The sequence below is a fragment of the Syngnathus leptorhynchus genome, chromosome 17 (assembly GCF_054491065.1).
Source record: "Syngnathus leptorhynchus isolate UIUO chromosome 17, UIUO_Slep, whole genome shotgun sequence".
Lineage (NCBI taxonomy): Eukaryota > Metazoa > Chordata > Actinopteri > Syngnathiformes > Syngnathidae > Syngnathus > Syngnathus leptorhynchus.
In genome coordinates, this window is record NC_141211.1 from 592,046 (window position 1) to 612,893 (window position 20,848).

Sequence of the window (20,848 nt, forward strand, 5' to 3'; positions counted from 1 at the left end):
CACTTTCTGATTGGCTGTTGGATCTGTGACGTCACTCGGACACTCCATTAGGTACGCCACCATTTTCAGGTGTACCTAATAACGGGCCACTTTATTAGGGAAAAAGCTTAAGTGAAAGTGAAAAGTGCAACTTTTACTCCTAATAACAGGCCACTTCCTTCGAACGTCATTTTCTTCTTCGTTTTGTTTTACGGCAAGGTGGCACCAGCTTCAATGCGCTTAACCGACACCTACTGGTGAAAGTCATAAACTAAAATAATTCGTGAACTCTCGTTCACTGTAAGGATTCGTTCTTTTGAAGGAATCGTTCCCTCACGAGCCAACACTATCCGGCACCTGACCGTATCCCAAAAAAGGTTGGGGAAGAAGGTTTTCCCCTTTTCTTCATGGCAGCACGTCCCTGCTAATACCATAGAAGTGAATGGCTCTCTACCAGCATGAAAAATATAGTGATTCTAATATGGGTTGTTTATGACCCACTTAGTGCAGGGTTAAAATGAGTAGGTCATCTGAGTGTAACCCTGCACAACCAGCAACTGCTCTACATCAAGGCTTTTACAAAAAGAAGTGCAAAAGGACACCAAATTACAATTTGTTTTTGTTTTTTATTTGTCAAAAAAGCTCCTTTACAGTGCCAAGACGCCCAACCTGTAAAGCTAGCTGACATGTAAAATACCCTTAGCAATACATTAGAATCAAAACAGGTACCAAAAAGTACAGTCAAATTACACTTCCTTTCAATGGAAATGTTGGGGAGAGGGACAAAAAAAACTGGAAAAAAAAAAAAAAAAAAACACTGAAGGAAAAAGTAAAACCTAAAAAAATGAAAGCATACAATTAAAAAAAAAAGAAAAAACATGGAAAAGTTTAATTTCTGATGTTTTCTGTACAAATGGTCTTCTGTCATAAAAGGAGTCGTCGCCACCGCCGTCGCGTTCGTTGTTTTGTTTCTTTCTTTCTTTGCTGGATTCTGAGGAAAGAACAAGCCCGTAAGTGGGTTAGCCGCGTTCCAGAGGACAGCGGAGGACATACTTGCCGCATCAGTATGGCTTGTAGGTGCTCTGGTGGCCCCGTCTAGGAGCCTTGCCGTAACTGGCGCTGCCCTGGCCTGTGGACCACGCAAAATGTTTGTGGTTCAAATGCGACACGTCAAACAGGATTGGAAGCAATTGGGCCGTACGTACTGTAGTCGTATCCGGGATATCCGTAGTAGCCTCCGGAGGGGTAGTCGTAGCCCCCGTAGCCGCCGTAGCTGCCGTAGCCTTGGCCGCTGTAGCCTTGGCCGCCGTATCCCTGCTGATAGTAGCTTCCATAGCCGCCCTGGTTCCAGCCCTGGCTCTGGCCTGCAAAGCCACCCATTTTGCACTAGCACTTTTGTTTCTTTGGCTGGTTGTCTGCTTAATATGACCCACCTCCGCGTCCTCCTCCTCGGCCCCCTCGGCCGCCGTAGCCGCCGCGTCCTCCGCCGTATTGCTGCTGCTGTTGCTGCTGGTACACTTCCTTGGGTTGGGCGATCTTCAACTCACACTGTCGAGGCAAGCGCATCGTTCAAACACCCACGTGAGCGACAGTCTTGGCCGACAAAGCGACTGACCCTGCCGCCCTCTATGTTGTGGAACTTCTTTTCCAAGCACTTCTTGACGCTGGCTTCATCTTTGTACGTGATAAAGATGAAGCCCCTCCTCTTCTTCGACTTGGGGTCCAGGGGGAGCTCAATGGTTTCGATCTGAAAGACGACGACAACACGCAAGCTCGGGTCTGAATTTTCAAACGTCACTTCTTGCGATACCATTCCGTCTTTGTTTTTTTCAGAGTAACAAAAAACCAAAACAAAAAAAAACGGTTAAACGGAAAGCGATAATTTCCTGGCCAATCCGTTTTTGAATTGCATAAAAAGTCAGCACGCCTTGCCTCACCTCTCCAAAGGTCCCAAAGTGCGCCCTTATGCTCTCCTCAGTGGCTTCTGGATTCAAGCCGCCCACAAAGATCTTCTTGACGGCCTCCTTCTTCATGGCTAGGGCCCGCTTGGGGTCGATCTGGCGGCCGTCCAGTTTGTGCTGGCTCTGCTCCAGCACCTGCAAAGCGCAGCCGGTTGGTCGGTCGGTGACGAGTCGGGTGTGTTACATTTCTGCTAGCGCTGCCCACCTTGTCCACGCTGGCCGGGTCCTTGAAGAGCACAAAGCCAAAACCGCGGGAGCGCCCGCTGGCCGTGTCGATTTTGATGGTGCAGTCTGACACCTCGCCAAACTTGCTGAAATAGTCCTTGAGGTCTTTCTTGTTGGTCTCCCAGCTCAGGCCGCCCACAAACATTTTGCTGGAGAAGAGAGGAGGAACGCTCGCTAATCTTATTCAAGATTTAGACGTGGAAAAATACATGACAAGAAAATGCTGAAGAAAATAAAAAAAAGAATCCAGCTTTTTCATTTTTTTTGCAAAAAAAAAAAAAAAAAAAAAAAGAAGTATGACAAATGGACACTCACCCAGCATCCTCTTCACCTTTGCTGGCGTCAATTTTGCCGCCGTCTGCCTGGCTGTCATCGTCAGCCATCAGCTCTGCTTCGGCGGCGGCGTCGTTCTGGTCCTCGTCGCCCTCGTTGCCGTTCTGCTCTGAAGTCTCCATGAGCAGAATGTCAGAGTCGGCCATCGTGAGGGTGGATCGCTAACCTGATATGAGATTTGGGGCGGTGCAGAACCAGATTTTTTGTTTTAGTAGAATGGGGCCCATTCACGGCTGTTGTCCCAAGATGAGTTCGAAACGATAATGTCATTGTTTTGAGTCAAGCTCACAAGATTTGAGTTGTACCCAAAAGAAGCACGTTTGTGGCGACGGGTCAGCAACAAAAGGAGATGGACAACTGTGCATGTTTTGAAATGGATCGCATACAAGGATGACTAGGAGGCTAAATGTCAACATTTGCAAATAGTGAAACGAACATTCCTTCCAAATAACGGAGGTTTGATTGAGATCAAGGTTGAACTATTTTAAAACGAGCGGCTAATTATAAGATTAAGCATGCCTCGTTACATGCATATTTGAAATGTCTGGCGTTGCAAGGACTTCAAAGATTATAAAGCGTGCCTTCAAAGTTGAGCCCTAACTGACTTGAATGAATAACAGTGGGGGGCGCTTCCCATTCAAACGCACGCTTTCCACACACATACACAGACAGTCAGACAGAACCGTGCACAATCATCTCGACCTGCATTCCATTTGGAATTGCAATGGAGTTTTTGCAAAAGAAAGTCGGACGAGCGCGTTTTCCATCGTCCTAGCAACGTCGGCAAATGTTTGGCTAGTCGGATGGATGGTAACGAACCGCGCTCGATTGCGGAAAGTAGCAAGGCCCAGGCTAGCATTCGACCCCCCGTAAGCAAGACTACACATGACATACGTCGCTCGGGAACCAAGTGAATCACAACAACGACGACGACGATCGAGATGTGCTGTTCAAGTGGCGGCAGTTAGCCGTGCTAACCATTCATTCGCCCGCCATACGCAACACGAGCTTGAATGTAAAACGCCACTGTTAGCCTAGCTAGCCGATAGCATCGTCTTACCGCTCCAAAAAAATGCACAATTCAGCTCAAATCGGAGGGTAGACCAGAACGCCAATAGCGCCACGTTACGACTAAGCCCTTAAAGCGACACAAATAGGCAATTGTCTTACTTTAAGAAAGGGGGGAAACGAGGGAGACGCCGGATCTCAGCTCAAAATGGACACTCCAAATTCGCCGCTAACTCGTGGCTGTTTATATACAACCGGATGTGAGCGAGCTCCACTGCGCGTTCCAATAACGATGCTCCCGATTGGGCGAAGAATGGCGCGCGCGAATAAGGGCGCCGCACCATTGGCCGGCCGGCCAGCCGACCGACTGCCAGCCGTGGACCTGGCCTGCGACGTCAGACACAATGGCCTTCCTGTACCATTGCCATGTCCTTCTGTCCTGTCCTGTGTGGAGAAAGCGGTCAGCGTTTGAGGACCAGATCGAGTTATTCTGTCAGAAGTATGCCAAACTTGTTCCAACAACGACCACAAGATGGAGACGACCAACTAGTTCCCCACCAAAGCTCACTTGCTAGTCTCACCTCTTGCACCCTAGTAACAGTGTCTGTGTCCCAATTGGAAAAGCAGTGGCCGGCCACCCACCGTTGTTGACTTCTTCAAAGTATTTATTGGATGCACAAGACAAAATCGACAACAGACACATGAAATGGACCAGAAATACAATGCAAAAAAAAGACCACATGTACTGAAGCGTCATTGGGGGCAGAGGGAAGGAATTAGAATATTAACTGTTGCAATTCTTGTTGAAAACATGCCATGATTTCAAGTCGGACGGAAGGACTCCTGAAAGCCAGTCATCTCCCACCATCGTTATTTGCAGAAAACCAATCTCGGTTAACTTCTTAAAGGTCATACAGTGCAAACGTGACATTACATTGTTTGAAGAAAAGAAAGGTGGACATTTTGAAACGAGCACCTTTTATTTTTCACCTACAGTTCACAATTTTGTTACTTTATTCACGGTTACTGGAGATTAAAAAGACATTTACAGTTAGAATTAGTTAAAAAGCACTTGTGTGTCAAGACGTTAAAAAAAAAAAAAAAATTGGCACAAAACTCATTGACACAAATAGAAAATTCTGCTTTAAAGACACAAACAGCCCTTAGATTTTTTTAGGGAAATTCTTTTCTTCTCCAGGCATACGGAAGGTTTTAGCGGGACTTGCTGACCCAGTGGTACTTATCCACGCGGGGCCCGGTGAAGGTGAACAAGGTCCGGTCGGAATAGAAACCTTTGGAGCCCGCCGGCTGCTGCGGTGAGAGAGGAGGAAGTGGGACGAGAGGCGGGAAGGCGTCCCCGCCCAACGGCTTCCTCCTCGGGTACGTGAGCCACGTCCGGGGGGCGCCGGTAGCAAAATCGCTGAACTGAGAGAGGAAGAAATAGACAAAACACACAAATTCATATTCCAGGATTTCTTCAAAATTACAACAACAACAAAAAAAGAGGTAATGATGCAAACAAATGTTCATTACTATATTGCAGTGCCGGAAAGTCCCAAGGTACAAATACTCCCTTATTATTTTCAGGAAATTGTTTTATGATCGCATGAAAGTAGTCTTTACCTGCGCTGACTTACCCGGTAGACGCTATTGGGGTTGTTAACAGTCGGGATGCTTCTGGGTTCGGCAAAGAGAGCAGAGGGGCTGCTGCCGCCGCCACGCCGCTCTTCCTCCTCCTCCTCCCCGCCGCCGTCCTCATCCGAAGAACTCTCCGAGGGCACTTCCAGGCTGGCGCGCTCCACCGCCTCGTGGACTCGCCGGGAAAACTGGCCGCGGGCATGTCGAGTGCCGTCCACAAGCGAGATGGAGAAGGGGGCGCTGTGTTCGCCGTACCTGCCACAGATGTCTCAGGTTAAAAGCAGGTCACGAGTAACAAACAAACAATTTCAAGCAGAGCTTAGTCAATCAACGATCAAGGCACGAGTCGTCACAGACGTCAGGCTCGGTGGCTATAAAATGGCCGGCTACCTGCACGAGACCTCGCCGGGGTCGACCCACACGGTGAGCTCCCGAGGTAGGCCCAGGTCCTCGTAGCGCACGGCGCTTGTCTCGCACACCTTCTGAAGCACTGGATCGTGTAGTTGCAACCAGTTCATCCGCAGGCACCTGCAAACCAAAAAGGCTTGGTACCAATGACTTTGAAAGGACATTTGGAAAGGTACCTGTAGGCCTGGCCCTTGGCGGGCACGTCCGGGTGCCAGTGGTTCTTGTAGCTCTCAAACAAGGCCGACGTGAGCGCGGCGGCGAAGCGCTCGCGGCCGTCCTTGTCCAGGCATCCGTAGCGCTTGACCAGGCGGCCCATGAAGAACACGGTGGCGGCAATTTCCTCCTTCATTGGGAGCGTGCTTTCAAATCAAAGCACTTGAAAGGACAAGACTGACTCTCTGCTAAAACCAGATAAAAACGTGTAGGGGGCTCCTACTAGTCAAGTAAAAGTCAAGGAGATAGACAGAAAGGGTAAGCAAGCAAACATATTTGCTGTTGGAGCTCCGCACAAATGGCAGGCAGCTTTCTTGCTGCAAGTTCATAAGTCAACTGCTGTCCAGAGTGAGTGGGAAGGAAGATCAAGGAAACACCTGTTGACGCTTCACTTAATTGGAGTAGGCGGAGAAAAGAAGAAATGGAACATTTCCAATTTGACAATACCAATGAAAAATTCCAAAAACAATTGAATGGCAATGGAAAAAGGTATTGGATTTTTTTTTCAATCCAATTTGAAGCTTTTTAATGGCAATGATTAAGACTGCAGGTCCTTCTGTGGCCACCTAGTGGCGGTATACGTGAGGATATACACGGTGACGGTCACCAGATCAGTACTGCTATTTTTCATTTTAAAACTGCAAAACAAATGCATGTGGTTGAAGGAGAACAAAATCGATATGACTGAATTTTTTTAATTGTTATTTGGAGTGTACAGTACATGGATGGAAGCCATTAAATGACTCACAACAGATGAAAAACAACAAACTTCCACCATCAAATCAAATCCCTCCGATTCGACAAGCTCAAAAGTAAAACCCACACCGACAGAGAAGCGCTCGCTCTCTGTCGCGATATTCAGAAATCAAGTGCGGCCTTTATAAAATCCATTTGATGACCTATCAAGTATATTTCAGTGCTCTTATTCAAGGCGAGTCGAAGGGAATGAACGACTTGCAAAACTGCTCACAAACGCGAGTGTTCACTGTGTGGAAAGAAAATAAAGAAGCTGCCTTGATTGACACGTCATCCGACAAGAGCAATAAATACAAGTGGCAAAATAAATAAGCATCAAAGAAAACACATTCAAGAAGAGGCCGCACTCTGACAAAGGGAAATCATTCAATGAAAAGTCAGCAATTTCTGATGTTTTCATGTGTGCCGACGTCTGTGCTGCAAGAGTCACAGACGGAGTGTAGATGCGGGCAAAACAACTTTTGCCACTTTTGCCCTTCCTTTCTAGCTGTGAACCGCATCGGTCTACATATGCGTGTGTGCGCGTGCGTCAGCGCCACAGAAAAGGCTTTGGCTCAGATTGCCGTCGGGCTTTTTCCAAGTATGGCACCTTGCGATGGAGTTCTTGTAAGGAGTTCTTGTAACAGAAGGACATTTCAAGGCTCGCACATGGGCGGGCGTCACTTGACTAACGGACGGATGAACAAAAGACCTTGGAAGAAAAATGGAGGTTCAAACTCACCTGGTGTGCGGCAGTAACCAGGTTCTAACTCACTCTCCTGCTAAAAGGTAGCTAGCTGCCTGGTCTCAGCGCTCATGACTGTGGCGAAAACACAATCAATCAACCGTGAAGAAAGAGCAAACTAAAGAAGAAAAAAGAAATGAACGACACAAGGTGACGGATGAGTGTGCGTGGAGGTCGGCCGATGCTGGTAGAGGAGAGTGCAAAGCCGCCCACTGCTTCTTCTGCGTCTCCCAGACGGGCCGCTTGGCCGACCGACACGGTCCGACCGACCGACAGATCGACTGGCCTTCCTCGTCGCTTACAACGGGAGCTTCTTCAGCTGCTCAAAGGTGATGAAGAACTGAGCTGTAGGTGAAGGAAAACAAGCACAAGTGACAAAAGCCATTTTGTTTTGCTCCTGTGCGCGCAAAGGATACGATGATGTTCCAAGGGCCCAGCCGCAGCCAGTTGGGCCAGAATCCTTTGTAGAGCGCGAAGAAGCCCTCGTTCCTCCACGTCTGCATCACGCCATCCAGCGTGCCTTTGTACATGGGTGCCCCCGATGCCACGCGCTGGTTCATCATGCGTGTGCGCACCACGTCCACCGGGTTGGAGGCCAGCGCCCCTGCCAGGCCGCACGTGAAACTGGAGCTGCGGCGAAAAACCAAAATGCTGAATGCCAACCACAACAATGACTTCTTCTTATGATTGACTTCCCACTGCTGCGCTGCGACTACTCACATGAAGTGTGTCAAAATGGTGTCGCCCATGACGCCGGATCGGAGGAGGTGCTTCTTTGTGATGTCGTAGACGGGGAGTTCAACGCCGACCACGATGGCGGCCCTCTGCGCCGTGGGAATGACGCCCTGAGGAGCGCCGCCGACGTGTAAATGGAAGCGGGCTTACATCGTTTGACCGGCTTTCCCACTCACTCGCCAGAGGCCTCTGGTGCCTTCCGTCTGGTAGATGTTGATGAAGTTGGACATCATGCTGCCTTGCAGCAAACTGCCCTGCGCTTGCATTCGGATCTACAAACAAACAATGGCAAATGTTTCGAATCCGTTCGTCAAAGATAGATTTTGTCCATCGGTCGGCAAAGGCTCGGTCACCTTGAGCACGTCTGTGGGATTGGCCAGCGAGGACGACAGGACGCCGGAGACCACTCCGCAGAAGACGTTGATGACCATGGTCTCGTCTGTCACCAAACAAACACTTTGCAAAACTAGAAAAAGACAAGCAAAAAGTACAATGTCTTGCGCCGCTGACCCTCTGGGTGACTGACAAAAAGCCTCTTCAGGGAGTTGTAGGTTCCGATCTTGATGGTCCCATAAGACGCTTGCCTCAACAGGGCGGGTGAGATGCTGCAACGGAAGCCAGTTTTGGTTGAAATATGAACATTTCAAAGAGTTGCTCGTGAGCTTTCGGCAAGTCCTTTACCCGGAGTAAAGCGCCCGGACGCCCTCCTCCTTTCCGATCCTGAACAGGGCGTGGAACATGCCTCTGTAGCGCACCTCCGTGTACTGGGACTGACCCTGCACCTGGAGCCGCGTCTTTGTCAGATCGATGGGGAACGTGCCTACAAATACAAATGCATCACGAGCAATGGTACTGAGGTCAAAACCAAGCGGTTCAGAGGCCCCAGGTTGCCGAGGCATCACAAGGAACCCGACTGAAGCCAAAGAAACCTTACGGTCGAGTTCGATGATTATGCGCAAAAAACAATCCACGAGATATGATGAAATGAAAACACATCTGATTTTTCAATTTGCCTTTTTTTTTTTCTTTTCAAAACTAAGAATTGATGGCCCTGCCTTTGCATTAGACAGGTGTGACATCCAAAACGTCTTTCATTCCATTGAAAAGACAATCACCTACTAAATTCTGCGACGATCGAGGCCATCCCACCGTAGATAAACGGCTTCCAGTTCAGGTTGGCCATCTCCACTGTGGGGGCTCCGGCGGCCCCTGCGACGGCGGCGGCGGCTGCCTCTGCTTGCTGCAGCCCGGTCAGGTATAACAGCAAGCCGGCCAGGCACAGGTCCAAGCAACAGCGCTGTGACAGCAGGCGAACAAGCACGGCAAAAAACATGACGCTACCGAGATCGGCGGGGTCTCCCTCATCAGCACCAGCTCCAGCATCAGCTCCAGCACCCTTTGGAAAGCACACTGCGGCCGGAAACTGACACGAGGCGTCGTCACGACGGACGCATCGCTGCTATTAGCTGTCAGCTATGTCAATCAAACGCCTGCGCCATTCTACTGGGGGAGATCGAGCCTCATTGAACGACAGTGGAAAATAACTGGATTTCATTTGGATTTTTTTTTTCATCGAGGCCGAACAAGGCCACCGAAATGCTTGAATGAATACACGTATCAATATGCCGAGATTGGCGTCCCATCGGCTGCGTCACTCCTATTGGCTGTCAACCATGTCAAGCAAGTGTTTACGCGAGTCTATTGGAGGAGGGCGAACGTAACAGCAGAAGCAGCAGCAACAACTCATTTCTTTATTGAGTCACAAAACGGACAAGGCCACCGAAATATGAATGTGATTGCATATGTCATGAAATCTTCATAGACAACACAGACATTAAAGCCAACAAGAAACAAGAGAACAACTCTAATTGGTTGCCCGTCAAACGCTCCGCGATTCTATTGGTCCAGATCGAACCTTTCTGAACGATCGGAACACCAATTGAACTTGTTTCTGCCGAGTACGTTCGAATTGTATCATTAAAATGTCGAACTTACGCTTGGAATTTGACAAAGAAATTCACATCGAGCGCCGTCGTCGTGAGTTAGCTGTGGTCGGCTAACACTTTCTGGAGATTACCAAGCAGCCTGTTGGATGGCTTCCAAATACTTCCCGATCCAAATATATTGTGTTTACATACCTGAAGAGAGTGAATAAAATCGCAAACTCCGACGTTGCTCGCTTTTCCACCATCCAAGAGCCAAGCATTTGACTTCGAAAAAGCCAAAAAGAAACTTGTTAGCTGTCGCGCTTGGCTAGTCTCCAAATACGCTCACGTGAAGTTGACGGAAGCGACATATCTTGGGTTTCCGGGTTACACTTTCAAAGTAAACCAGGTGACTCGTCCGATGCAAGGTCACGACAATATTGGTCATGAGAATATTTTTCGTTGGAATTTGAAGTTGAAAAACAATTGGACTCATTGTACGAAGTCAAGTTAATTTGGACGTTTCAATCCAACACATAGTATCTTAAATACGGCCGACAGAGAAACCAAATCATCGACTGACTTTAATATTCCTCAAATCATGACAATCATTTTCAACAACATGGCAAAAGGATTACACAGCAGCAGAAAGCGGTTCTTTCCCCCATTTTCTGCTGTCGTCATTCCCAGCCGGGAGTCACAGAGCGTTCCGCAGCAGATGGGTGATCCTCTTGGAAAGCTGCTGGAAAAGCGCCATCAGGTTGCTATGGCGACATGGGACAAATGCCGTGGTGTGAGCATCTTAAAGAAATGTGCCAATTATTGGGTGGGGGGCTACTCATTAAAAATATACATTGAATCGAGGGTCGAGTGAGGTGCCCCTAAAAGTCTCACCGGGGTCCGGTCGAAGTTCCGCTGTGGCGTTTGTGTTGACGGCAGAAAACTTTGGCCGCACGCTGAAGGCAGTACACCAGCCCGGCCACTAGAGGGCTCTTCAAGGACATCTTCAGTCTGCAACTCAAGCAAATACCGACAACGTCGAGCTAGCTCAGCTCTCAGCTCTCAACTCAGCAGTGAAATGTGAGCATTTAAGTGCAGAGCTAAAAAAGAACTTCTTTTCGTATGAATGAAACACTCGTTATTTTCAGCATTAGCCGTCAAAGTACCAATGTCACTTAATTCCCATTCCATTGCATGACTGTCCAAAGGTGAGGAGCTTTGCTTCATTTAAGTTGGACTTGTATTGGATTTGTCATCCAAAATGATGGATTTATGGTGGTAGTTTTTGCTTTCATTTCTATCAACACATTTTGCCATTAGTTTGCATTTATTTGACACGTTTTATTCCATCATATTTATTCATTCATTCGATTTTTGTTCATCTCTTCCTGTTGCATTTACTTTAGAACATCGAGCAAAATCTAGTCATTGTTGTTTTTCCATTTCGTCCTTTTCACAACAAACGCTCGTCACCCGCACACAACACTGCAACACCCTCTGCTTACCAATTCCTCCTCAAGAAAAGCTCCTGCTTGGTTCAAAAAAGGGATGTGGGGAAAAAGGTGTTGTCTGGAGGTGTAAACAGAACCCAAAGCGGGACCCTAACCTTGTGCCCATGGCACGCCAGCCACAATAAGTGCTGAGGTGGCGCTTTCCAAAAGGTCCTGAAAGGTCCAGTGGCGCTTGGATAACATTGATGCATTGTGTCAAATGTGGCGTGGGGAGGGGCTATTTATGTGTTTTGGGGAAAGGGGGGGTCGGGGCGCCAGGTCGCTAAAAAGCTCTCGGGTTGCTGTGAAACCTTTCGTCCAAGTCGTGTAAAGCTGAGAAACCAAATGGCACCGCCAATGAGGCAGTCAAAAGTCACTTGACTTGTTGTTTTTTTCCCAATGTTGACTTTACGTAAATAGCCTCTGCTCAAGTTTTTTTTTTTTTCTTTCTGGTTTTTCTTTGTATTTCCATCATGGAGTTTGCAAAATGACCTGGTATTTTTTGTCAGCTATAACAAAAAGCACTGTATCCACAACATATTTATGTTGTTATGACGGTGACCAGATGTCTTCAGCATCCAAGTGTTGGCCTTTGTTTCTCCAGTCTGGCCGCTTGGAAAAACGGGTGCCACAGCGCCTCCTCCAGGGTGATGCGCCGACTCGCGTCCAACTCCAGCATGCGGGCCAGAAGGTCCAAGAGCTGCCGCTCATCCTGGCTGCGCCTCGGCAGGCTCTGGCAAAATAGACCGGAGCCACATATGACTTCTTTCTGCCCGACTTTCCGCGTCCGGCGTACCTGGAGGGGCCTGCAGTGTTCTCGGACGTATCTGGCCGAAGAGCTGCGCTCGTCCCAGTCCAGTCGCCCATTGAGGATGTAGTGTTGCTTTCTAAACAAGTCATAGAAAAGGAGGAGGAGTGAGCAGATAGATATTGGTGTTCGGTGGTGCCTGGTTTGTTTCAGCGGCGTTCTGTGGTACCTGGTTTCTTTCAGCATGTGCGGCGGGATGGGTCCCAGAATTTTCTCCATCATGGCCAGATGCTCCCTGCTGTCATGAGTCTGGAACAAGACACAGGAAGAAAGAGCACGCTGGCGTGAGGAAAGACGCGTCACTCGCCATTCGTTCTTTCATACCGGGAATAGCGTGTGTCCCAAGTAGTACTCCATGAGAACGCAGGCCAAACTCCAAACGTCACACGATTGATTCCAGCCTAACTCTGAGCACAGACATAGAGTTTGCTTTTTTTCATTCGCTGGCTGGGAACCAACCGTATAGACGGAATAGACGACCCACTATCTTATTTGAGCGGCTCTTCATACCGACCGAGTATAATTTCCGGAGCTCGATAGTGGCGCGTGGACACCAAGGCTTGGTGACGCTCGTGGTCGAAAACCGCCGTGCCAAAGTCCACCACCTTTACATCCGGACTCCCGGTCTTCCTCTTGTCGAGTTTCTGATGCACAAAAGTGGTTTTGCTTCAGCTTTTATTCGGGAGTTGAGGGCAACCGCGGGGGAGGCAGCCTTTACCGTCTGCTCGTTGTATTTCGTGTCGTCGTCAGAGCAGACAAACAAGATGTTTTCCGGTTTCAGATCAGTGTGGGTCAGCTTATTGCGATGCAGGACTGGAGGAAAAAAAACCCACAAAAGAAAGACATTTTTGACGCCCCCAAAAAATGGACTCACAGCTGACGGCTTGGAAGATCTGAAAGGCCATGTGTCGGATCTGCTCCACGCTGAACGGCAGGAACTGGTTTTGCCGGAGGACCTCGTAGGTACTGCGTCCCAGAAGCTCCAAGACCAGACACACGTGGCCTTGGTGCTCAAACCAGTCCAACATCCGCACACAAGCGCTGGCGAGAAGACAAAGAGCCAATGGCGGGCGTTGGTTCTCTCAGCGGCTGCGAGTCAACTCACAATCTGTTGTCGTCGTCCAAGGTGTTGATCTCCTGCAGGACGGCAATCTCGCATTTGGCTGCCTGCTGGAAACTTTTGATGTTGCGCACCATCTTGACTGCCACGCGAGTGCCTCTAAAACGGAAACACCAACCCTTTTCGGCCACGTTGAACTCGGACTGAGAAATTCCATTTCCGGATGAAAATCTAGCTTACGTACGTGTCTCGGTCGATACACTCCGCCACTTTTGCGAAGGCTCCCTCTCCCAACGTGGACACCACCTCATCTAGGAACGCACATTTGTTGAACATCTCTGAGGGACAGACATGAGAACGGAAAAGCACACGCGTACAGCGGTCCTTAATGACGAGGCCCACGTAGTAGAGCAGGTGACCCTGGTCTTCATGGCGGTCGCCGCTCTCGCCGGCCGGACTCCCGGGAACTGGGCGGTGGTCGCCGAGGTCGGTGGACTCCGGCTGGGGTGAGGCAATTTTACTGGCCATTCAAACTTCCAATATTCCATACAGAGCTGTGAGGATCCGTAGAGCTGTGCCGGTTGTCACTTCCGCTCCTCTTCATCTTAACTCGGACTGAGTTTGGCTCAGTCTCTTTGCGGTCCACCAGAGAAGACAAACTGTAGATCAAATGGTCAGCTGGCAAAAGATGCCTGCGGAAATACCTAAGCAAGAATCCAAGTCCCGTCCTCCCCGCCCATGGCGTTCAGGCTTCGGGGTGGCGTCACCCTTCTTTGCCACCTGGATGGGCTCGGGTGGCTCTCAAAAAGTGTTGATGGCAGCTACGGTTTTCCTCATGCGGGCCGAGGTCTCAGAGCCAGCCACGTGTACAAATAGCAGCCCCGAGCAGCACCTCTCGGCCAAAAATGAGCGGACTGTAAATTGGCGGCGAGAGAGGGAGACCACATGCAGGATTGTTGTCACTTCCTAAGAGCCCCAAAGTCTCAAAGCTGCTGCCAGGGTGTCCGTCATTTGAATTCATATCTTATCATCCTTTACAATTGGACTGCTATGGCTTAGAATGTCATTCAAAGAGTCAAAAGAAGAACTTGATTTTTAGTGCATATTCCGAGGTGAAGGATTTTACAATTTGTCAGTGCCACAAAAGGTTGATAGCATTCAGGTGTCATTTTTTGGGAAAAATATTTTGCAAGGTTTTCATCTCTTTGCTAATTGTAAAATCCTAAACTAATTCAACAAGAAAACGTGCAATCAGAACATGACTGTGGATTTCTGCTTTCATTCCACCTAAAAAGTTTTTGTTCTCACCTGGATATGACAATTGCTGAATGAAGGCCACTCACCGGTTGCGTTGTGTGTGCTGCTCTTCTGGATCCGATGGCTCTTTGGGCTCTCCTGATGCTTTCTTCCCCGCGGAAGGTGGAACGTGAGTAGGCGGAGGGGCTATGGAACCAGGCAAGACGTGGGACATTCCCTCGAAACACCTCGGCCGTGGTAAAAGTCACAGCCAGCTGCAGTGAAAGGAGACACGGGTCGCAAGGTGGCTGACCCCGACCCAGATCGCGGCTGTTCCAATTTTACGAGCAGATAACGGTTATGTGACGTAAAGGTACACTGCATTTGACGAGGCGCTACAGCTCCGGTGGTGTTGTTCCACGTCTAAAATGTCAAGACGCGTCACTCATTTACCACAAACACCAAAAATAATCTAGAATCACATTCGTACGACTTGAACGGCTCATGCTACCGGCAGCATATTGATTTTTGGGGAATTGTTCACTTTCTGGTGGCTTCACAGCTTAACATTGAACTAAATACAGGTTAAGATGAAGTGGTGCTCCACTCTTAATTTCAAAAATGGGTACAGTTGAAACACTTGGTTGAATATCAACTGTGGATGGCTACTTATCAGTACATAAAAAACAACAACAACGTAGCAATGTTTCTGTTTCTTAATTGACAAACAGTAAGTCAACGCCTATCTTTAGCTTGAGCAGCAAGCGAGCAAAGCAACAACACCTAATGTAAATAGTCAAGCTAAAATTATCAGAAGAACACCATTGGCTTCCAGCAGCCGCCTCATGTTCCTGCCCTTTGTTGGAAGTTAGCACGTAACATGCAGAAGGAACAAAGCTGTAGCTTTCAAAATCAAAAATGCAATTTCCAAAAACAACATCAAATAGTCATCGTCCATCAGTGAATTCCAAAGTACACTTCGAAACATAGCATTTGCATGACGAGCACGATTGATTCATTCGGTATTTCATTCATTAAAAAGCTCAGGCTCACCCCCACTTATGTCGTCGTCTCGGCGATCGTCAGCGCCGCTCGTATCGACAGACAGCTGTTAAAGCTCTTGGCTTGCATGAGACGTCCATTGATCGGGTAGATCTACACTCGGCCGTTAATATCAATTGGCCTGCTTCGGAGCGCAACAGTGGTCATCTTGCCCAGTGTGGACCGTTTTCTTTTGGACCTTCCGCCTCTTTTGAAGCTGGAACTCCAACTTGTGGGGTTCCTCAGGGCTCCCATCAAGAGCCACTGTTCTTGTGTTCCAATAGTTGCATACCTGCCAGAAAAAAGACTCCCACTTTTGTTTTTTTTTAATACATATGACTAAGAATACAGGTGTTCCCATGTATCATAATATCAGCTCTGTGACATTCTTTAGCCCGAATACGCTAAGGAGAAACAATGATTTCAATTCTCTTCTCTCACCCGATACATATGTGAGCTGGGTTTGGCCTACAGAAAGAAAAAAATAAATAAATGGTTGAAAGGGTCCTCAGTGGCAGCCTCTCCAATACGTCGAGCCAAAATGGGTCTCCAGGGAGTTTTTATCAGGTTGCCAATTATCAGAGTAGCCACACATTTTGTTAGAAGTCAGAAGGAATCAAATCTATGAACCTGAAGTGGCGCGAGAGCTTTTTACAGCGAGTTCAAAAGGGACAACCAGTCTGTCTGGCTTCAATGTGAATCATGGTGACACTGTGTTCGCATGTTTGTGTGTGGCGCAGAGCGGATCTCAGCAGCACAATCACAGCCAGATCATCGCTCTCTCTCTCTCTCTCTCTCTCTCTCTCTCTCTCTGGAGTCAAAGAGAGCGCTGCGTCGCAGAGAACCAATTTTCCTAATGCACTGGCACACGGACACGCACAGCACCGCTCTTATTGATGAGGTAGGTAAATGGGGAGGGGGCAAAACAGGGCCACACCGAGTGATGGGAAAGAGGGAGGATAGTGGAAGGACAAAGAGAGGGACAAACCAGGCAAGGAAGGAGAAGGAAAGGAAAGGACGGGAAAAAAAAAAAAAAGGGGGGGACGGGATTTCTGAGGAGCGCCAGATGTTGGAATGAGGGAACATTCAAAGACGGCTCCTTTAGATTTTCTTTTTTGTACAAGAGAGAAAAATCCACAACAAGTTCCAAGACAGAGTCATGCTGCTTTTGTGCTTTCTTCCGCTTCAAGTGGCCAAAAGGCAAAGAGACAAGAAATGGGCTTCCAAAGTCACTCCAGAGCAGTCCCAAAGGTGGGATTCAACTGGAGCAGCCAGACGCTGAAGGAGAGCTGCGCTTGAGGAGGATGCCGCCGCTGCTTGAAGATGCTTGTTGAAAGATTCCGTTTGAAGGACAAAGAGGAAAGGGCTTCTCAACTTTTCTTTCTCCACCCACCTCCGACTCAATTCAGCCAAGAATGATAACGGCCCCGATTGGAATTTGTTCATCCCGGCCGGGAGAGCGCTCGGCCACAAGTGGCGCACTTTATGGCAACTTTATTTGAAAGAAAAAAAAAACGGCTCAACTTTGCATCGTTTGCGTTTGAGCGTCTCCGATCGCGGTGACCGCGGCCACCATCGCGCCAGCCAGAGCGGGAGTGCTGCTGCAGCATGGGACTCAGCTGCTTCAAGTCCTGGAAACATGACAGAGCAGGCCTCAAAGGTGACATGCACACAATCCCTCCACATCAAATGATGACTCAGGCGGGCAGGCAGGCAGGCAGGCGGGCAGGCAGGGATTGGAGCAGTCTCAATTGGACTTTGAAGAGGGGAACGAACGACTGAGTGAGGAGCTACAAGACAACTGCCATGCGAGTGTGTGTGTGTGTGTGTGTGTGTGAGAGAGAGAATATAGACATCATTTTGGTTCCATATAAAGTGCTCCCTGAACCTTTTGTCCATCATATGCTACGTAAATAATATTAAAGTGTACAACTAGTTTGATGTATTTTCTTGATTTTACTCTGCTGTCTGATGCAGATCAGTACTGCCACCTGGATAAATATAAATATATATATTTTTTGAGTATCTGAAGGAGCAACTCCCAGTAAATGAACACCATCTTGACAATAATTGATATGGCCTCCCGTGATCTTATCTCGCATGGACGTAATCCAATTTCCTCATGAAGTAGCCTCCGCTCTGCCGCGGGTCTTGGCTAGTCTGGAGAAAAAGATCTCTCTCACTCACGTCATCTTGACTGGCTGCACGCCTGAGATGGGAATTGTCCCTTTCACGTCCAAACCATAAAAAAAAACACCTTTGGATGTGTGTGTGTGTGCGCGCGCGCAGGAAACAGAGACGTGTTGGCCAGCCCAGGCTCGTATTTCTTCCTGTCCAACAGCGCCGGCCAGGGGGACGAGTGGCTGAAAAGCCTCAATAAAGGAGTCTGGATCCCCTTCACAGGTAAACAAACGCCTTTTGCCATGCTTGTTGATTCAATCAACTCGACTGGAGTCCCGCTTAGGTGTCTTTGGTCAGCGTCTGGAGGAGACGGTGCTGTACGAGCGTCGTTACGGCGTTTGCTCCGTCCCCCTGGTGGTGGAGCAGTGCGTGGCCTTTATACGAGAGCGGGGCCTCCAGGAGGTGGGCTTGTTTCGCCAACCGGGACGGGCCAGCTCGGTGAGGGAGCTGCAGGAGGCCTTCGACGCCGGGGAAAGGCCCTCCTTCGACAGGTAAGCCTCGAAACTTTCATGTTGGAAATCCAGTCAGTCAGGAAAACCTGATGCCTTTGCAGTAACACAGATGTCCACACCGTGGCATCACTGCTGAAGCTCTACTTGCGACAGCTGCCTGAGCCTTTGGTTCCTTTCGGACACTACCGGGACTTTCTTCTCAGTGGCCAAAAGCTTTCTTGTGACCGCACACAGGTAGGTGATGGATGCACTACTCCGAAAAAAACAAAAAAGAAAAGAAAAGAAAAAAAGCAACAAAAATTGTACATGATGTGAAAAGTAAAACACGATCATCCTCTTGGTGCTATCGCAGGGCTTGGAGGACTTGAGGAATCTTCTTCAGGAGCTACCGGTGGCCAATTTCAACCTTCTTAAGTTTATATGCCAGTAAGAGCTACTGCAAAAAGATCCAAAATGTCTGTCTGCAAGGTGCCATGATGAGTCGTTGCTTTATAGGTTCCTCAACGAGGTGCAGAGTCACTCAAAAGGGAACAAGATGAGCTGCCAGAACTTGGCCACGGTCTTTGGGCCCAACATTCTGCGAGCTAAGGCGGAGGACCCCCAAAGCGTCGTGGGAGGTGGACACCAACTCAAAAGGCTCATGCGCTTGCTTCGCTTAGAATGTCAGAAAGAGCTTTGAAGGATTGTGTTCCAGGTGCGGCACTTGTCCAGGTGCTGATGTCGGAGTTGATCAGGGAGCACCGGTCCCTGTTTTCCAGAGTCTCCGTAGCAGGTCCCGCGCATACAGCCAGAGGATTTGACGCCGCGTCGCCCGGTCCTCTCAGACGACCGCATCTGCACCAAAGCCCCTGCCTTCGCCAGATGTCGCTGCCGCTTATTGCGGAGCCGTGCCGGGAGTCGGGACAGAGTAGCAGGTAGTGCCTTCAGGATTTCTGACTGTCGATACCGGGCAAATTTTGTACAATAGCCATCTCATCCCTCCATCAAGAGTGTGTGCTTTTGCTGTGCTTGTTATTTGGACAGAGAAAGTCATAGAAAGTACAGCTAGATAGATACCTGTTTGACTTGCTCGCGCAGCTCAAACCACAAGAGCTTCCTGGGCCATCGCTACACCTCATCGCATCCGGATAACTGCTTCTTCCCGCTACCTCCCTCAAGTCAGCTCCTTCAGAACCACACTGAGGAGAGAACAAGAGAGCAACACCAGCACTTAACCACGTGTGGATCATCCCCTGCAAATGTTGGCAGCGATGCAAAGCCGACATTTGCGCACATGGACTGGATGGAGGTCTGGACCGGACTGGGAGAGACAGGCGACACAGGTGGCAAAAAGCTGCACTTTAAGTATACTTGTGACCAAAAAAACAAAACAAAAAATACTGTTTACTTGGTGGTTAAAAGTAAACTTTTTCAAATGAAGAAAAAGTCAGAGAACACAATACTCAAGTGAAATACTGATACTTCAAAATGTTAAATCCACTCACCGAATATTTGTACTTGGTTATTTTCCACCACCAGCAAGGGGCTACCTGTGGAGTTCAAGTGCCACTCAGACGGCAGTGGTTAAAGTGGAGGGCCCCGAAGCGGCCAGCGGGGGCAGCAGTGAGGCGCAGGAAGACAGCACCTCATCCCATTATGACAACTTGGACAGAGCGTCTTACAGTCAGACATTGGACGACATTGCAGGTGAGCATTTGGACCCAAACAGCGAGGGAAACTCTGGCCAAGAATCAGAGGAGGCGTGGCAGACAGTGGGCGACTCCTCGTCGTGGTCCTCCTGCGAGATTATACCGCTGGACGCTGCGGGTCGGGGTAGTCCGGTCTTGACGTCCCCCTCACGTGGAGCTGCAGACGACAAACACCTTGACGCGGCGAGCGACCATAACGGAAGACCCTTGAACACCCCGACATCCGGCTCTATCCTCAGCCCCATCAGCACCGGGAGCTCAGAGGTGTTCCTCCCGTCCGGTCCTCCGGAACGTCAATCGCCGCCTGACGACGCTCAGTCTATCCTAGTCGAACTTCGACAGCAAATGGCCCAGCAGAGGAGCGAGTACCAGTCCAGGATACACAGGTTTGAAACAAACACACGTCGTTGCTGGGCTCAATGCTCTTTTCTATCGTTTATCAATTACGAGTGCAAAGAATTGATCTCGGTGCACTCGCCACAGGTTGGAGCGCTGCAATGACACCCTGGAGCGGCAGGTGGCAGCACTGCGTGAGCGCCTGGAGCGGCAGAGGCGCAGTCAGAGCGCGGCCGAGGTCAGGATCCGCCAGGTTGAGCGGGCCAGGGCGGCTGCGGACCAGCGCAACGCCACACTGCAGGCGGACATGGAGCTGTTTTTCCGGACACGCGGAAAGATCAGAACACGGGTTAGGGGGGATGAGGGAAACAGGAGTCTGTGAGGACGGAGGGAAAGATGATGGACTTGCGGCTTCCGTAACACACAGCAAGTCTGTGCTCATATGCATGAGTGAGAAAAAGAAAAAAAGAAACCAGTATTAAAGGGGCACCGATGTCAAAAGCACAATGGTTGTGTTTGTGCGTTCACAAGTCAAGCGACCAAATTCTCACTTCCACATCATATTTGGATAAGAAAGACATCATGTGCTTTTTGGGGGACGTGACATTTATTCACTAAGAAATCAGTCACAACAAACAGAAAGGACACGAT

At 49.1% G+C, this 20,848-nt stretch overlaps 5 protein-coding genes across 19 annotated transcripts; 1 reads left to right on the forward strand and 4 right to left on the reverse strand.

The window, feature by feature from the left end:
* Positions 1-585: 585 nt before the first annotated feature.
* Positions 586-3,817, reverse strand: LOC147042804 (heterogeneous nuclear ribonucleoprotein A/B-like). 3 transcript variants are annotated; one of them, XM_085935687.1, is made up of 9 exons: positions 3,669-3,817; positions 2,481-2,664; positions 2,146-2,314; positions 1,917-2,075; positions 1,595-1,726; positions 1,413-1,527; positions 1,185-1,343; positions 1,037-1,108; positions 586-970 (listed from the first exon to the last, which is right to left on the reverse strand). In XM_085935687.1, the coding sequence occupies exons 2-8, from the start codon at positions 2,642-2,644 to the stop codon at positions 1,041-1,043; spliced, it is 966 nt and encodes a 321-aa protein (XP_085791813.1). In that variant the 5' UTR covers positions 2,645-2,664; positions 3,669-3,817; the 3' UTR covers positions 586-970; positions 1,037-1,040. The 3 variants fall into 3 exon arrangements, with proteins under 3 accessions (XP_085791813.1, XP_085791815.1, XP_085791814.1); XM_085935689.1 differs by having other exon boundaries at positions 1,033-1,108; XM_085935688.1 differs by lacking the exon at positions 3,669-3,817 and adding an exon at positions 3,559-3,666.
* A 304-nt stretch (positions 3,818-4,121) lies between these two features.
* On the reverse strand, positions 4,122-6,137 carry btg4 (B-cell translocation gene 4). Of its 2 annotated transcripts, none has more exons than XM_085935691.1 (4): positions 5,729-6,137; positions 5,535-5,672; positions 5,130-5,399; positions 4,122-4,931 (listed from the first exon to the last, which is right to left on the reverse strand). In XM_085935691.1, exons 1-4 carry the CDS (start codon positions 5,899-5,901, stop codon positions 4,670-4,672), a joined length of 843 nt encoding a protein of 280 aa, XP_085791817.1. In that variant the 5' UTR covers positions 5,902-6,137; the 3' UTR covers positions 4,122-4,669. The 2 variants fall into 2 exon arrangements, with proteins under 2 accessions (XP_085791817.1, XP_085791818.1); XM_085935692.1 differs by having other exon boundaries at positions 5,144-5,399; positions 5,729-6,135.
* A 289-nt stretch (positions 6,138-6,426) lies between these two features.
* On the reverse strand, positions 6,427-10,265 carry slc25a14 (solute carrier family 25 member 14). Of its 4 annotated transcripts, none has more exons than XM_085935684.1 (9): positions 10,119-10,265; positions 9,100-9,480; positions 8,662-8,800; positions 8,491-8,585; positions 8,334-8,419; positions 8,157-8,252; positions 7,966-8,090; positions 7,662-7,875; positions 6,427-7,585 (listed from the first exon to the last, which is right to left on the reverse strand). In XM_085935684.1, the coding sequence occupies exons 2-9, from the start codon at positions 9,311-9,313 to the stop codon at positions 7,544-7,546; spliced, it is 1,011 nt and encodes a 336-aa protein (XP_085791810.1). In that variant the 5' UTR covers positions 9,314-9,480; positions 10,119-10,265; the 3' UTR covers positions 6,427-7,543. The 4 variants fall into 4 exon arrangements, with proteins under 4 accessions (XP_085791810.1, XP_085791812.1, XP_085791811.1 ...); XM_085935686.1 differs by having other exon boundaries at positions 9,100-9,277; positions 10,119-10,259; XM_085935685.1 differs by having other exon boundaries at positions 9,100-9,390; positions 10,119-10,259.
* A 223-nt stretch (positions 10,266-10,488) lies between these two features.
* LOC147042807 (dual specificity protein kinase CLK2-like) lies at positions 10,489-20,639 on the reverse strand. 9 transcript variants are annotated; one of them, XR_015068783.1, is made up of 13 exons: positions 19,658-20,639; positions 19,230-19,351; positions 14,607-15,832; positions 13,508-14,177; positions 13,309-13,422; positions 13,078-13,244; positions 12,922-13,016; positions 12,718-12,847; positions 12,528-12,610; positions 12,373-12,452; positions 11,411-12,282; positions 10,800-10,916; positions 10,489-10,669 (listed from the first exon to the last, which is right to left on the reverse strand). XR_015068783.1 is itself a non-coding variant. In XM_085936763.1 (13 exons), the coding sequence occupies exons 4-13, from the start codon at positions 13,789-13,791 to the stop codon at positions 11,967-11,969; spliced, it is 1,140 nt and encodes a 379-aa protein (XP_085792889.1). In that variant the 5' UTR covers positions 13,792-14,177; positions 14,607-15,832; positions 19,230-19,351; positions 19,658-20,639; the 3' UTR covers positions 10,938-11,966. The 9 variants fall into 9 exon arrangements, 7 of the variants coding, with proteins under 7 accessions (XP_085792889.1, XP_085792885.1, XP_085792886.1 ...); XR_015068782.1 differs by having other exon boundaries at positions 10,800-10,922; XM_085936763.1 differs by lacking the exons at positions 10,489-10,669; positions 10,800-10,916 and having other exon boundaries at positions 10,938-12,128; positions 12,192-12,282; positions 13,508-13,574; positions 13,641-14,177.
* Positions 17,149-20,775, forward strand: LOC147042808 (rho GTPase-activating protein 24-like). The gene is given in 10 exon segments (XM_085936769.1): positions 17,149-17,200; positions 17,830-17,943; positions 18,005-18,212; positions 18,275-18,407; positions 18,526-18,599; positions 18,669-18,790; positions 18,868-19,087; positions 19,197-19,486; positions 19,692-20,247; positions 20,345-20,775. Coding segments are annotated over 10 exon segments (2,004 nt in total). The 3' UTR covers positions 20,580-20,775.
* The last annotated feature ends 73 nt before the right edge of the window (positions 20,776-20,848 follow it).